This window comes from Megalobrama amblycephala, linkage group LG20 (assembly GCF_018812025.1).
Source record: "Megalobrama amblycephala isolate DHTTF-2021 linkage group LG20, ASM1881202v1, whole genome shotgun sequence".
NCBI classification, from domain to species: Eukaryota; Metazoa; Chordata; class Actinopteri; order Cypriniformes; family Xenocyprididae; genus Megalobrama; species Megalobrama amblycephala.
Window position 1 is genome coordinate 1,099,148 of NC_063063.1, and position 15,971 is coordinate 1,115,118.

The following is a 15,971-nucleotide window of genomic DNA, read 5'->3' on the forward strand; positions in this document are numbered from 1 at the left end:
TGTTTAATCCCAAGTCAAAAGCAATTTTGAGTCCAAATTAAGCTCAGAAAACAATGCAACGCAATATTCTGAACAAAACTAAAGACAAACACACACACACACACACACATACTCTACAGCATACTGAAAAAGTCAAGAATAGGGTTAAAAATGAGATGAACGAATGGTTAAATATGAATAAAACATATCATGCACATTTGCCCTTAATAGGCATCTTTTCATATGCCAATGTTTATGTAGCACCTGTCTGCATTTTTAAATCATTTTCAACACCCTTAAGATATACTGATACTCAATGCTTTTGAGGAAATACAAATAGGAGACGAAACGGATCTGGCACTGAAAACTCTTAAACTATTGCATAAATACCAGTGCTGTCAAAATTAGCGCATTTGATTCATTTTTTCAGTTTAATCGCATTATAAATATTGAACGCAATTAACGCAGAATACATTATAGTTTGGCTAGTGTTACATTATATGATCACGAATGCTTTTAAACCATTCAAGCGCCACAGGACGAGCGAGAACGCGCTCTCTGTGAATGTCGTGTCATGTGACTCGTGTGCACAGAAAGACGCGCAGCATCGAGTTCTTTCACGCTTGAACAAACAATAACACACAGAATTTTGATGAAATGCTCATTTTGTGGAGTATCTTCATAGGAGCAGTCTTAAATGAGTTAAATAATGTCTTAAATATTGTGGTGACGAAATGAGATCCGTGTCATGTTCGGCAGCGGCAGCTCTTAAAGTGACAGCAGCCTAATAAACCAGTTACTGTGATGATGTCATTAATGTTCATCAAAGAACTAAGGTAACAGAAAACTGTAGCTTTAATAAGAATTAATCTATATTTCATTTATCATTTATGCAGTGAAGACTGATAACTTTATTAAATTTCTGTATATTTCTTTCCTGTTTGACAGGTAAATATGACATTTATTATAATGGGTTTATGTGAAGATTGTTTTAAGTTCACTTAAATTAAAAAAAAAATTTTTTAAAAGCCTTATAAAATGTTGAAATTGATAAATTTCAGTTATACTGTAATGTTGAATGTCTATAATTAATGTTTAAAAAAAAAAAATCTATTTCATTAGTATCAGTGATACTGGCCTTCATTCATAAAAAGACGCCATTAAGCAAATATTTAAAATATACTGTCTTTATGTTGTTTCTACATTAATTTGGAGAGTAACTGTGAAATTATTACAACATAAAAATAATAAAACTCCAACTACAATCTCAATTAATTACAGGAAATATGTCCGATTAATTAGCTAATATATTTTAATCGATTGACAGCACTAATACATCCTGATAAAACATTTCAGATGGTTAAAAAAATGAAATCTTCCAAACAATACGCTTTAATTTCAAATGTGCATCATTGAGTATGAATGTATCTGGAAGGAACAGTAAGTTCTGAGTATGTTTTCATGCCATCATTGCATAATGATTAATTCATGTTCAATTAATGTTAATAACTGCTATGTTGGAACATGCAATAGAGCTTGCATGAAATTGACATTTTTAATGCTAAAACATGGCAAGAGGAATCTTAAGTAGAGGCAAAAAGAGAATAAGAAACAAATTGTTCGTTTACATGCAATGGTCTCTAGACATGCAAAGCACGCGTTTGCAGCTTCGATGATAAAGATGGAAGCCATGTGTTTGATTTTCTCCTAATAATGATACACAATGGAAAAAAGTCAGTCAATGCCTGAATGCATTATGAAAATCATGTGACGTACCGGTGAAATGTAACCAGCGCGGATCTGCTGTTCCCGCTCGAGAGCGTTTTTGAGCTGACCCTCCAGCTCCAGCTTGTGCCGATTGGAGTCCATTAACTGCTGGTGGCAGCTCTCCAACTGAGCTTTCAGCTCCTCAACCTAACAACGTCCACAGCAGAGAAGTTATGACTTGAAACTACACATTTTTCAACTTTGCATGTCGGTGCATTGGATTTTTCATGCCCGTACCCCTTTTTTGTAGCTCTCAACGAGTTTCTCCAGCTCTGATGTGTCTCTGCTCTGATGGGTTGAGGGCAAAGGCACCCTCCTCTCCTCCCTGATGGGCGTCTTCTCCACCTGCTGCCAGCGCTGCTCTATCTCGTCCTCCACTCTCTGCTGCCGCTCCACCGATGGGGGCGGAGCATCTACCTGGACCACGCCCCCGCTCTCAAAGTCCATCTTCGCAGTGTCGGCAGCAGGAGCGTCGAAGGTTGAGCCGGTGACGCTCTCGTACCTCCTTCCGGCGCTCCTCCCTCCTCTTGTTGCGCTCCGTCAGCTCGGCCTGGAAGGTGTCGGCCTCGTGCGCTCTCTGCTGGGCCAGAGCCTGGGCGATGGGACGAAACTCGGCCCAGTCAAAGGTTTTGGACCTTCCTTCTCGCCTCCGTTCTCTCGCCCGGCTCTTCTTTAATCCACCTTCCCGCTCTACTGACGCTTCAGAGGACGGGGAGTCTTGAGTGATGTCAGGCCGGGCTAGACTCTCAAACTGTCCACAGGAGCCGTGCTCGTCCGCCAGGCTGGAAATAGTTTATAAGCACGATATAAATATTTTAAAGACAAAAACCATTTCTGTTTCACTGCATCATGCGTAGGAACACACCTCGCAACATCTGGGGCGGTGGACGGCCGGACGTTTTTCATGACTGCTTGGATCCAGTTGCGCCGTATTCCTGCGGTCATGGCGGAGAGCGTGTGCACCGCCTCTTGAGTCTGGTGTGAACAAAAATTGAGCACAAAGATCAGAAGATCATTCTGCTTCATAAATATTTCAAAACCTTTGAAAATAATGAAAAGAGTGTTTTCGCTTGAGCTCTAAAGAAATAAACATGCTCAAAGAACTGACTATCTGTTCCTGCTGTGCTTGGATGCCAAAAAGAAGTTTTCAATTACAATTACAGAAACAAGTACAATAATTAAAAACGTCTTTATAACATGACATGCTAAATATAAATATAATTAAAATAAAATAAAAAAGTCAATAAATAAAGGCCATAAAATGAAATAAAAAGTCCACAAAATAAAATACAAAGTCCTTAAAAAAAGTTAATAAAATAAAGTCCACAAAAAAATAAAAGTCCACAAAATAAAAATAAAATAAAAAGTCCATAAAATAAAATGGAAAGTCCATAAAACAAAAGGTAATAAAATAAAAAGCCTAAAAATAAAATAAAAGTCCTTAAAAAAAGTCAATAAATAAAGTCCATAAAATAAAATAAAAGTCCACAAAATAAAAATAAAAATAAAATAAAAAGTCAATAAAATAAAATTGAAAGTCCATAAAACAAAAGGTAATAAAATAAAAAGCCTAAAAATAAAACAAAAAGTCAACAGCATAAAATACCTTAAAAAGTCCTTAAAAAGTTAATAAAATAAAGTTAATAAAGTCCACAAAATAAAATAGAAAGCTCATAAAACAAAATGTTAATAAAAAAACAGTAAAAAAAAAAAAAAATGTAAAAAAAATAAAAAATAAAATAGAAAGCCCATAAAACAAAAAGGTAATAAAATAAAAGTCTAAAAAATAAATAAAAAGTCCAAAAACTAAAATGTATTTTATTTTATTTTGAGGACTTTATTTAAAAGTCCTTAAAAAAAGTTAATAAAATAAAGTCCATAAAATATAAATTTAAATTAATAGAAAGTACATAAAATAATAAAGGTCCATAAAACAAAGTTAATAAAATAAAGTCCATGAAATAAAATAAAATAGAAAAGCTCATAAAACAAAAGGTTAATAAATAAATAAAAAATAATAAAATAAAATAAAAAAGTCCTTGAAATAAAAATAAAATAAAATCAAAAGCCCATAAAACAAAAGGTAATAAAATAAAAGTCTAAAAAATAAAAAGTCCAAAAAATAAAATGTATTTTATTTTGAAGACTTATTTAAAAGTCCTAATAAAAATTAATAAAATAAAGTCCAAAAAATAAAAAATCCACAAAATAAAAATAAAATAAAAAAGTCCATAAAACAAAGTTAATAAATAAAAAGTCTACAAAATAAAATATAATAAAGTCCATAAAACAAGTTAATAAAATAAAAAGTACAACAAAAAAAAAGCTTTAGACAGACTTACATGAATCTGGAAGCCATAGTTCCGCTGAGCCTGATACTCTGTAACATTATAGCATGTACTGAGGTCAATCTCTCCGTCAAGATCAGACGCCTGTTGATATTAAAAATAAAAAACAGAGATTCAGTGAGAGAAATGTTCTCAATTACAGCAATCAGGCTGAAAAATCTGAGGAGGATGAAAAGATAAATGAACCAGCAATGTGTGCACACTGAACTTCTTCAGACACATAATACTGTGAATTACCTCTTCAGCGATAGAATCCTTGTAGTATCGAAGACTGTGATCTGTCAGCACAAACCAATACTTCTTCCACTAAAACAGAAAAGCATAAGAAAAAGACTAAGATATAAGACACTAGAATAGATAACATATAATACTCATAGACATGAAATCTGTCAGATCATTACACAGAGCCCTGGGTCCCAGATAACCCTGCATCAGTCTGATGTACAGCCAGGTTTTTAAGACATTTATCCTTCTTTAAAGACCATGTGAAAAAAGTTGAGAGGTTCTATCCTTTCAACTTCGACCTATTGAAGCAGTTCAATCGAAGTGTGCGATGGCCTTTAAACCGCATCAGTGCTTTGAGTCATAACTTTGATCAACGTCATGTCAGAAAACAGCTTTCCATCTTCAGTAAATAAAGATGATGCATTTAAAACTAAGAACTTGCTCTGTAAACTTCAAACACAGAAGCCAATGTACATTTTTAACCACATTAAGCCAAGACTTAATAATATATAATACTGTAGGTATAATATACAATATGCTACACAATCCTAGTGATGCACCGACACTGATGTAAAATCAATGACCAAACCTTTGACCTCAAAAGCTGTTCAATGCTCATAGCAGAAATAAGAGCATTTTGCTGAATATATATACAATATATTAAATATTCATTACATTTTACTTGACCTGCTAGAGATATCTTCTTCATTATTTAATTAATGTAAGTTTGAATAAATGTCATGAAAAAAGTTATTTTCTCCTTTTATTTTTGCTTTTTTCCAGTTTAATTGTTTATATTACTATGGAAGCCTGTTTCTGCCACTGAATAAAAAAAATAAAATAAAAAAAAGTGACTTTTTATCCTGCAATTCTTTTCAGAATTACGTTATAAAGTCAGAATTGTGTGATATAAAGTCAGAATTGCGAGATATAGTCAGAGTTGCGAGATATAAAGTCAGAGTTGCGAGATATAAAGTCAGAATTGCGAGATATAGTCAGAGTCGCGAGATATAAAGTCAGAATTGCGTGATATAAAGCCAGAGTTGCGAGATATAAAGTCTGAGTTGCGAGATATAAAGTCTGAGTTGCGAGACAAAGTCAGAGTTGCGAGACAAAGTCAGAATTGCGTGATATAAAGTCAGAATTGCGTGATATAACGTCAGAATTGCGTGATATAAAGTCAGAGTTGCGAGATATAAAGTCAGAGTTGCGAGATATAGTCAGAGTTGCGAGATTATAAAGTCAGAATTGCGAGACAAAGTCAGAGTTGCGAGACAAAGTCAGAATTGCGAGATATAAAGTCAGAGTTGCGAGATATAAAGTCAGAATTGCGTGAAATAAAGTCAGAATTGCGAGATATAAAGTCAGAGTTGCGAGATATAAAGTCAGAATTGCGAGACAAAGTCAGAGTTGCGAGACAAAGTCAGAATTGCGTGATATAATGTCATAATTGCGAGATATAAAGTCAGAATTGCATGATATAAAGCCAGAATTGCGTGATATAAAGTCAGAGTTGCAAGATATAAAGTCAGAGTTGCGAGATATAAAGTCAGAATTGCGAGATATAAAGTCAGAGTTGCGAGATATAAAGTCAGAATTGCGAGATATAAAGTCAGAGTTGCGAGATATAAAGTCAGAATTGCGAGATATAAAGTCAGAATTGCGAGATATAAAGTCAGAGTTGCGAGACAAAGTCTGAATTGCGAGATATAAAGTCAGAGTTGCGAGATATAAAGTCAGAGTTGCGAGATATAAAGTCAGAGTTGCGAGACAAAGTCAGAGTTGCGAGACAAAGTCAGAGTTGCGAGATATAAAGTCAGAGTTGCGAGATATAAAGTCAGAGTTGCGAGATATAAAGTCAGAATTGCGAGATATAAAGTCAGAATTGCGAGATATAAAGTCAGAGTTGCGAGACAAAGTCAGAGTTGCGAGACAAAGTCTGAATTGCGAGATATAAAGTCAGAGTTGCGAGATATAAAGTCAGAGTTGCGAGATATAAAGTCAGAATTGCGAGATATAAAGTCAGAGTTGCGAGACAAAGTCAGAGTTGTCAGAGTTGCGAGATATAAAGTCAGAATTGCGAGATATAAAGTCAGAGTTGCGAGATATAAAGTCAGAGTTGCGAGATATAAAGTCAGAATTGCGAGATATAAAGTCAGAATTGCGAGATATAAAGTCAGAGTTGCGAGACAAAGTCTGAATTGCGAGATATAAAGTCAGAGTTGCGAGATATAAAGTCAGAGTTGCGAGATATAAAGTCAGAGTTGCGAGACAAAGTCAGAGTTGCGAGACAAAGTCTGAATTGCGAGATATAAAGTCAGAGTTGCGAGATATAAAGTCAGAGTTGCGAGATATAAAGTCAGAATTGCGAGATATAAAGTCAGAATTGCGAGATATAAAGTCAGAGTTGCGAGACAAAGTCAGAGTTGCGAGACAAAGTCTGAATTGCGAGATATAAAGTCAGAGTTGCGAGATATAAAGTCAGAGTTGCGAGATATAAAGTCAGAATTGCGAGATATAAAGTCAGAGTTGCGAGACAAAGTCAGAGTTGCGAGATATAAAGTCAGAGTTGCGAGATATAAAGTCAGAATTGCGTGAAATAAAGTCAGAGTTGCGAGATATAAAGTCAGAGTTGCGAGATATAAATCAGAATTGCGAGATATAAAGTCAGAGTTGCGAGATATAAAGTCAGAATTGCGAGATATAAAGTCAGAGTTGCGAGATATAAAGTCAGAATTGCGAGATATAAAGTCAGAGTTGCGAGATATAAAGTCAGAATTGCGATATAAAGTCAGAATTGCGTGATATAAAGTCAGAGTTGCGAGATATAAAGTCAGAATTGCGAGATATAAAGTCAGAGTTGCGAGATAAAGTCAGAGTTGCGAGACAAAGTCAGAATTGCGAGATATAAGTCATTGCGAGATATAAAGTCAGAATTGAGATTAAAGCAGAGATATAAAGTCAGAGTTGCGAGATATAAAGTCAGAGTTGCGAGATATAAAGTCAGAGTTGCGAGATATAAAGTCAGAATTGCGAGATATAAAGTCAGAGTTGCGAGATATAAAGTCAGAATTGCGAGATATAAAGTCAGAATTGCGAGATATAAAGTCAGAGTTGCGAGACAAAGTCTGAATTGCGAGATATAAAGTCAGAGTTGCGAGATATAAAGTCAGAGTTGCGAGATATAAAGTCAGAGTTGCGAGATAAAGTCAGAGTTGCGAGACAAAGTCAGAATTGCGAGATATAAAGTCAGATTGCGAGATATAAAGTCAGAATTGCGTGATATAAAGCAGATTGCGTGATATAAAGTCAGAGTTGCAGATATAAAGTCAGAGTTGCGAGATATAAAGTCAGAGTTGCGAGATATAAAGTCAGAATTGCGAGATATAAAGTCAGAGTTGCGAGATATAAAGTCAGAATTGCGAGATATAAAGTCAGAATTGCGAGATATAAAGTCAGAGTTGCGAGACAAAGTCTGAATTGCGAGATATAAAGTCAGAGTTGCGAGATATAAAGTCAGAATTGCGAGATATAAAGTCAGAATTGCGAGATATAAAGTCAGAGTTGCGAGACAAAGTCTGAATTGCGAGATATAAAGTCAGAGTTGCGAGATATAAAGTCAGAATTGCGAGATATAAAGTCAGAATTGCGAGATATAAAGTCAGAGTTGCGAGACAAAGTCTGATTGCGAGATATAAAGTCAGAGTTGCGAGATATAAAGTCAGAGTTGCGAGATATAAAGTCAGAGTTGCGAGAAAGTCAGAGTTGCGAGACAAAGAGAATTGCGAGATATAAGTCAATTGCGAGATATAAAGTCAGAATTGCAGATATAAAGCAGAATTGCGTGATATAAAGTCAGAGTTGAGATATAAAGTCAGAGTTGCGAGATATAAAGTCAGAGTTGCGAGATATAAAGTCAGAATTGCGAGATATAAAGTCAGAGTTGCGAGATATAAAGTCAGAGTTGCGAGATATAAAGTCTGAATTGCGAGATATAAAGTCAGAGTTGCGAGACAAAGTCAGAATTGCGAGATATAAAGTCAGAGTTGCGAGATATAAAGTCAGAGTTGCGAGATATAAAGTCAGAGTTGCGAGATAAAGTCAGAGTTGCGAGACAAAGTCAGAATTGCGAGATATAAAGTCAGAGTTGCGAGATATAAAGTCAGAGTTGCGAGATATAAAGTCAGAATTGCGAGATATAAAGTCAGAATTGCGAGATATAAAGTCAGAGTTGCGAGACAAAGTCAGAGTTGCGAGAAAAGTCAGAATTGCGAGATATAAAGTCAGAGTTGCGAGATATAAAGTCAGAGTTGCGAGATATAAAGTCAGAATTGCGAGATATAAAGTCAGAGTTGCGAGATAAAGTCAGAGTTGCGAGATTAAAGCAGAGTTGCGTGATATAAAGTCAGAATTGCGTGATATAAAGTCAGAGTTGCGAGATATAAAGTCAGAGTTGCGAGATATAAAGTCAGAATTGCGAGATATAAAGTCAGAATTGCGAGATATAAAGTCAGAGTTGCGAGACAAAGTCTGAATTGCGAGATATAAAGTCAGAGTTGCGAGATATAAAGTCAGAGTTGCGAGATATAAAGTCAGAGTTGCGAGACAAAGTCAGAGTTGCGAGACAAAGTCTGAATTGCGAGATATAAAGTCAGAGTTGCGAGATATAAAGTCAGAGTTGCGAGATATAAAGTCAGAATTGCGAGATATAAAGTCAGAGTTGCGAGACAAAGTCAGAGTTGCGAGACAAAGTCTGAATTGCGAGATATAAAGTCAGAGTTGCGAGATATAAAGTCAGAGTTGCGAGATATAAAGTCAGAATTGCGAGATATAAAGTCAGAGTTGCGAGACAAAGTCAGAGTTGCGAGATATAAAGTCAGAGTTGCGTGATATAAAGCCAGAATTGCGTGATATAAAGTCAGAGTTGCAGATAAAGTCAGAGTTGCGAGATATAAAGTCAGAGTTGCGAGATATAAAGTCAGAATTGCGAGATATAAAGTCAGAGTTGCGAGATAAAGTCAGAATTGCGAGATATAAAGTCAGAATTGCGAGATATAAAGTCAAGTTGCGAGACAAAGTCTGAATTGCGAGATATAAAGTCAGAGTTGCGAGATATAAAGTCAGAGTTGCGAGATATAAAGTCAGAGTTGCGAGATCAGATGCGAGACAAAGTCTGAATTGCGAGATATAAAGTCAGAATTGCGAGATATAAAGTCAGAAAGATATAAAGCCAGATTGCGTGATATAAAGCAGAGTTGAGATATAAAGTCAGAGTTGCGAGATATAAAGTCAGAGTTGCGAGATATAAAGTCAGAATTGCGAGATATAAAGTCAGAGTTGCGAGATATAAAGTCAGAATTGCGAGATATAAAGTCAGAATTGCGAGATATAAAGTCAGAGTTGCGAGACAAAGTCTGAATTGCGAGATATAAAGTCAGAGTTGCGAGATATAAAGTCAGAATTGCGAGATATAAAGTCAGAATTGCGAGATATAAAGTCAGAGTTGCGAGACAAAGTCTGAATTGCGAGATATAAAGTCAGAGTTGCGAGATATAAAGTCAGAATTGCGAGATATAAAGTCAGAATTGCGAGATATAAAGTCAGAGTTGCGAGACAAAGTCTGAATTGCGAGATATAAAGTCAGAGTTGCGAGATATAAAGTCAGAGTTGCGAGATATAAAGTCAGAGTTGCGAGACAAAGTCAGAGTTGCGAGACAAAGTCTGAATTGCGAGATATAATGTCATAATTGCGAGATATAAAGTCAGAATTGCATGATATAAAGCCAGAATTGCGTGATATAAAGTCAGAGTTGCAAGATATAGTCAGAGTTGCGAGATATAAAGTCAGAGTTGCGAGATATAAAGTCAGAATTGCGAGATATAAAGTCAGAGTTGCGAGATATAAAGTCAGAATTGCGAGATATAAAGTCAGAATTGCGAGATATAAAGTCAGAGTTGCGAGACAAAGTCAGAATTGCGAGATATAAAGTCAGAGTTGCGAGATATAAAGTCAGAGTTGCGAGATATAAAGTCAGAGTTGCGAGACAAAGTCAGAGTTGCGAGACAAAGTCTGAATTGCGAGATATAAAGTCAGAGTTGCGAGACAAAGTCAGAGTTGCGAGACAAAGTCAGAATTGCGAGATATAAAGTCAGAATTGCGAGATATAAAGTCAGAGTTGCGAGAAAAGTCAGAGTTGCGAGACAAAGTCTGAATTGCGAGATATAAAGTCAGAGTTGCGAGATATAAAGTCAGAGTTGCGAGATATAAAGTCAGAATTGCGAGATATAAAGTCAGAGTTGCGAGACAAAGTCAGAGTTGCGAGATATAAAGCAGAGTTGCGTGATATAAAGCCAGAATTGCGTGATATAAAGTCAGAGTTGCGAGATATAAAGTCAGAGTTGCGAGATATAAAGTCAGAATTGCGAGATATAAAGTCAGAATTGCGAGATATAAAGTCAGAGTTGCGAGACAAAGTCTGAATTGCGAGATATAAAGTCAGAGTTGCGAGATATAAAGTCAGAGTTGCGAGATATAAAGTCAGAGTTGCGAGACAAAGTCAGAGTTGCGAGACAAAGTCTGAATTGCGAGATATAAAGTCAGAGTTGCGAGATATAAAGTCAGAGTTGCGAGATATAAAGTCAGAATTGCGAGATATAAAGTCAGAGTTGCGAGACAAAGTCAGAGTTGCGAGACAAAGTCTGAATTGCGAGATATAAAGTCAGAGTTGCGAGATATAAAGTCAGAGTTGCGAGATATAAAGTCAGAATTGCGAGATATAAAGTCAGAGTTGCGAGACAAAGTCAGAGTTGCGAGATATAAAGCCAGAGTTGCGTGATATAAAGCCAGAATTGCGTGATATAAAGTCAGAGTTGCGAGATATAAAGTCAGAGTTGCGAGATATAAAATCAGAATTGCGAGATATAAAGTCAGAGTTGCGAGATATAAAGTCAGAATTGCGAGATATAAAGTCGAATTGCGAGATATAAAGTCAGAGTTGCGAGATAAAGTCAGAATTGCGTGATATAAAGTCAGAATTGCGTGATATAAAGTCAGAGTTGCGAGATATAAGTCAGAATTGCGAGATATAAAGTCAGAGTTGCGAGACAAAGTCAGAGTTGCGAGACAAAGTCTGAATTGCGAGATATAAAGTCAGAGTTGCGAGATATAAAGTCAGAGTTGCGAGATATAAAGTCAGAGTTGCGAGATATAAAGTCAGAGTTGCGAGACAAAGTCAGAGTTGCGAGATATAAAGTCAGAGTTGCGTGATATAAAGCCAGATTGCGTGATATAAAGTCAGAGTTGCGAGATATAAAGTCAGAGTTGCGAGATATAAAGTCAGAATTGCGAGATATAAAGTCAGAGTTGCGAGATATAAAGTCAGAATTGCGAGATATAAAGTCAGAGTTGCGAGATATAAAGTCAGAGTTGCGAGATATAAAGTCAGAGTTGCGAGATATAAAGAATTGCGAGATATAAAGTCAGAGTTGCGAGATATAAAGTCAGAATTGCGTGATATAAAGTCAGAATTGCGTGATATAAAGTCAGAGTTGCGAGATATAAAGTCAGAGTTGCGAGATATAAAGTCAGAATTGCGAGACAAAGTCAGAGTTGCGAGACAAAGTCAGAATTGCGAGATATAAAGTCAGAGTTGCGAGATATAAAGTCAGAATTGCGTGAAATAAAGTCAGAATTGCGAGATATAAAGTCAGAGTTGCGAGATATAAAGTCAGAATTGCGAGACAAAGTCAGAGTTGCGAGACAAAGTCAGAATTGCGTGATATAATGTCATAATTGCGAGATATAAAGTCAGAATTGCATGATATAAAGCCAGAATTGCGTGATATAAAGTCAGAGTTGCAAGATATAAAGTCAGAATTGCGAGATATAAAGTCAGAGTTGCGAGATATAAAGTCAGAATTGCGAGATATAAAGTCAGAGTTGCGAGATATAAAGTCAGAATTGCGAGATATAAAGTCAGAATTGCGAGATATAAAGTCAGAGTTGCGAGACAAAGTCTGAATTGCGAGATATAAAGTCAGAGTTGCGAGATATAAAGTCAGAGTTGCGAGATATAAAGTCAGAGTTGCGAGACAAAGTCAGAGTTGCGAGACAAAGTCTGAATTGCGAGATATAAAGTCAGAGTTGCGAGATATAAAGTCAGAGTTGCGAGATATAAAGTCAGAATTGCGAGATATAAAGTCAGAATTGCGAGATATAAAGTCAGAGTTGCGAGACAAAGTCAGAGTTGCGAGACAAAGTCTGAATTGCGTGATATAAGTCATAATTGCGAGATATAAAGTCAGAATTGCGTGATATAAAGCCAGAATTGCGTGATATAAAGTCAGAGTTGCGAGATATAAAGTCAGAGTTGCGAGATATAAGTCAGTTGCGAGATATAAAGTCAGAGTTGCGAGACATAAGTTGCGAGTCAGAATTGCGAGATATAAAGTTGCGAGATATAAAGTCAGAATTGCGAGATATAAAGTCAGAGTTGCGAGATATAAAGTCAGAATTGCGAGATATAAAGTCAGAATTGCGAGATATAAAGTCAGAGTTGAGAGACAAAGTCAGAGTTGCGAGACAAAGTCTGAATTGCGAGATATAAAGTCAGAGTTGCGAGATATAAAGTCAGAGTTGCGAGATATAAAGTCAGAGTTGCGAGACAAAGTCAGAGTTGCGAGACAAAGTCTGAATTGCGAGATATAAAGTCAGAGTTGCGAGATATAAAGTCAGAGTTGCGAGATATAAAGTCAGAATTGCGAGATATAAAGTCAGAATTGCGAGATATAAAGTCAGAGTTGCGAGACAAAGTCAGAGTTGCGAGACAAAGTCTGAATTGCGAGATATAAAGTCAGAGTTGCGAGATATAAAGTCAGAGTTGCGAGATATAAAGTCAGAATTGCGAGATATAAAGTCAGAGTTCAGAGTTGCGAGATATAAGAGTCAAAGTCAGAGTTGCGAGATATAAAGTCAGAGTTGCGAGATATAAAGTCAGAATTGCGAGATATAAAGTCAGAGTTGCGAGATAAAGTCAGAATTGCGAGATATAAAGTCAGAGTTGCGAGATATAAAGTCAGAATTGCGAGATATAAAGTCAGAGTTGCGAGATATAAAGTCAGAATTGCGATATAAAGTCAGAATTGCGTGATATAAAGTCAGAGTTGCGAGATATAAGTCAGAATTGCGAGATATAAAGTCAGAGTTGCGAGACAAAGTCAGAGTTGCGAGACAAAGTCTGAATTGCGAGATATAAGTCATAATTGCGAGATATAAAGTCAGAATTGCATGATATAAAGCCAGATTGCGTGATATAAAGTCAGAGTTGAGATATAAAGTCAGAGTTGCGAGATATAAAGTCAGAATTGCGAGATATAAAGTCAGAGTTGCGAGATATAAAGTCAGAATTGCGAGATATAAAGTCAGAGTTGCGAGATATAAAGTCAGAATTGCGAGATATAAAGTCAGAATTGCGAGATATAAAGTCAGAGTTGCGAGACAAAGTCTGAATTGCGAGATATAAAGTCAGAGTTGCGAGATATAAAGTCAGAGTTGCGAGATATAAAGTCAGAGTTGCGAGACAAAGTCAGAGTTGCGAGACAAAGTCTGAATTGCGAGATATAAAGTCAGAGTTGCGAGATATAAAGTCAGAGTTGCGAGATATAAAGTCAGATATAAAGTCTGAATTGCGAGATATAAAGTCAGAGTTGCGAGATATAAAGTCAGAGTTGCGAGATATAAAGTCAGAGTTGCGAGACAAAGTCAGAGTTGCGAGACAAAGTCTGAATTGCGAGATATAAAGTCAGAGTTGCGAGATATAAAGTCAGAGTTGCGAGATATAAAGTCAGAATTGCGAGATATAAAGAGATATAAAGTCAGAGTTGCGAGACAAAGTCAGAGTTGCGAGACAAGAGTTGCGTGAATTAAAGCCAGAATTGCGTGATATAAAGTCAGAGTTGCGAGATATAAAGTCAGAGTTGCGAGATATAAAGTCAGAGTTGCGAGATATAAAGTCAGAGTTGCGTGATATAAATTGCGAGATATAAAGTCAGAGTTGCGAGATATAAAGTCAGAATTGCGAGATATAAAGTCAGAGTTGCGAGATATAAAGTCTGAATTGCGAGATATAAAGTCAGAGTTGCGAGATATAAAGTCAGAATTGCGTGATATAAAGTCAGAATTGCGTGATATAAAGTCAGAGTTGCGAGATATAGAGTCAGAATTGCGAGATATAAAGTCAGAGTTGCGAGACAAAGTCAGAGTTGCGAGACAAAGTCTGAATTGCGAGATATAAAGTCAGAGTTGCGAGATATAAAGTCAGAGTTGCGAGATATAAAGTCAGAATTGCGAGATATAAAGTCAGAGTTGCGAGACAAAGTCAGAGTTGCGAGATATAAAGTCAGAGTTGCGTGATATAAAGAGAATTGCGTGATATAAAGTCAGAGTTGCGAGATATAAAGTCAGAGTTGCGAGATATAAAGTCAGAATTGCGAGATATAAAGTCAGAGTTGCGAGATATAAAGAGTTGCGAGATATAAAGTCAGAGTTGCGAGATATAAAGTCAGAGTTGCGAGATATAAAGTCAGAGTTGCGAGATATAAAGTCTGAATTGCGAGATATAAAGTCAGAGTTGCGAGATATAAAGTCAGAGTTGCGAGATATAAAGTCAGAGTTGCGAGATATAAAGTCAGAATTGCGAGAAAAGTCAGAGTTGCGAGACAAAGTCAGAATTGCGAGATATAAAGTCAGAGTTGCGAGATATAAAGTCAGATTGCGTGATATAAAGTCAGATTGCGTGATATAAAGTCAGAGTGCGAGATATAAAGTCAGAGTTGCGAGATAAGTCAGAGTTGCGAGATATAAAGTCAGAATTGCGAGACAAAGTCAGAGTTGCGAGACAAAGTCAGAATTGCGAGATATAAGTCATAATTGCGAGATATAAAGTCAGATTGCGGTTAAAGCAGATTGCGTGATATAAAGTCAGAGTTGCGAGATATAAAGTCAGAGTTGCGAGATATAAAGTCAGAATTGCGAGATATAAAGTCAGAGTTGCGAGATATAAAGTCAGAATTGCGAGATATAAAGTCAGAATTGCGAGATATAAAGTCAGAGTTGAGAGACAAAGTCAAGTTGCGAGACAAAGTCTGAATTGCGAGATATAAAGTCAGAGTTGCGAGATATAAAGTCAGAGTTGCGAGATATAAAGTCAGAGTTGCGAGACAAAAAGTCAGAATTGCGAATTGCGAGATATAAAGTCAGAGTTGCGAGACAAAGTCAGAGTTGCGAGACAAATCAGATAAAGTGCGAGACAAAGTCTGAATTGCGAGATATAAAGTCAGAGTTGCGAGATATAAAGTCAGAGTTGCGAGATATAAAGCCAGAATTGCGTGATATAAAGTCAGAGTTGCGAGATATAAAGTCAGAGTTGCGAGACAAAGTCAGAATTGCGTGATATAATGTCATAATTGCGAGATATAAAGTCAGAATTGCGTGATATAAAGCCAGAATTGCGTGATATAAAGTCAGAGTTGCGAGATATAAAGTCAGAGTTGCGAGATATAAAGTCAGAATTGCGAGATATAAAGTCAGAGTTGCGAGATATAAAGTCAGAATTGCGAGATATAAAGTCAGAGTTGCGAGATATAAAGTCAGAA

The 15,971-nt window shown here is 36.3% G+C and overlaps 1 protein-coding gene across 1 annotated transcript in view; it reads right to left on the minus strand.

Moving 5' to 3' along the window:
* Positions 1 to 15,971, minus strand: part of LOC125255751 (myosin phosphatase Rho interacting protein) — a 78,256-nt gene that overhangs the window by 18,623 nt on the left and 43,662 nt on the right. Inside the window, 6 exon segments of the mRNA XM_048171226.1 lie at positions 1,756 to 1,893; positions 1,984 to 2,250; positions 2,252 to 2,528; positions 2,612 to 2,721; positions 4,089 to 4,178; positions 4,332 to 4,400. Coding sequence (XP_048027183.1) covers positions 1,756 to 1,893; positions 1,984 to 2,250; positions 2,252 to 2,528; positions 2,612 to 2,721; positions 4,089 to 4,178; positions 4,332 to 4,400 — 951 coding nt within the window.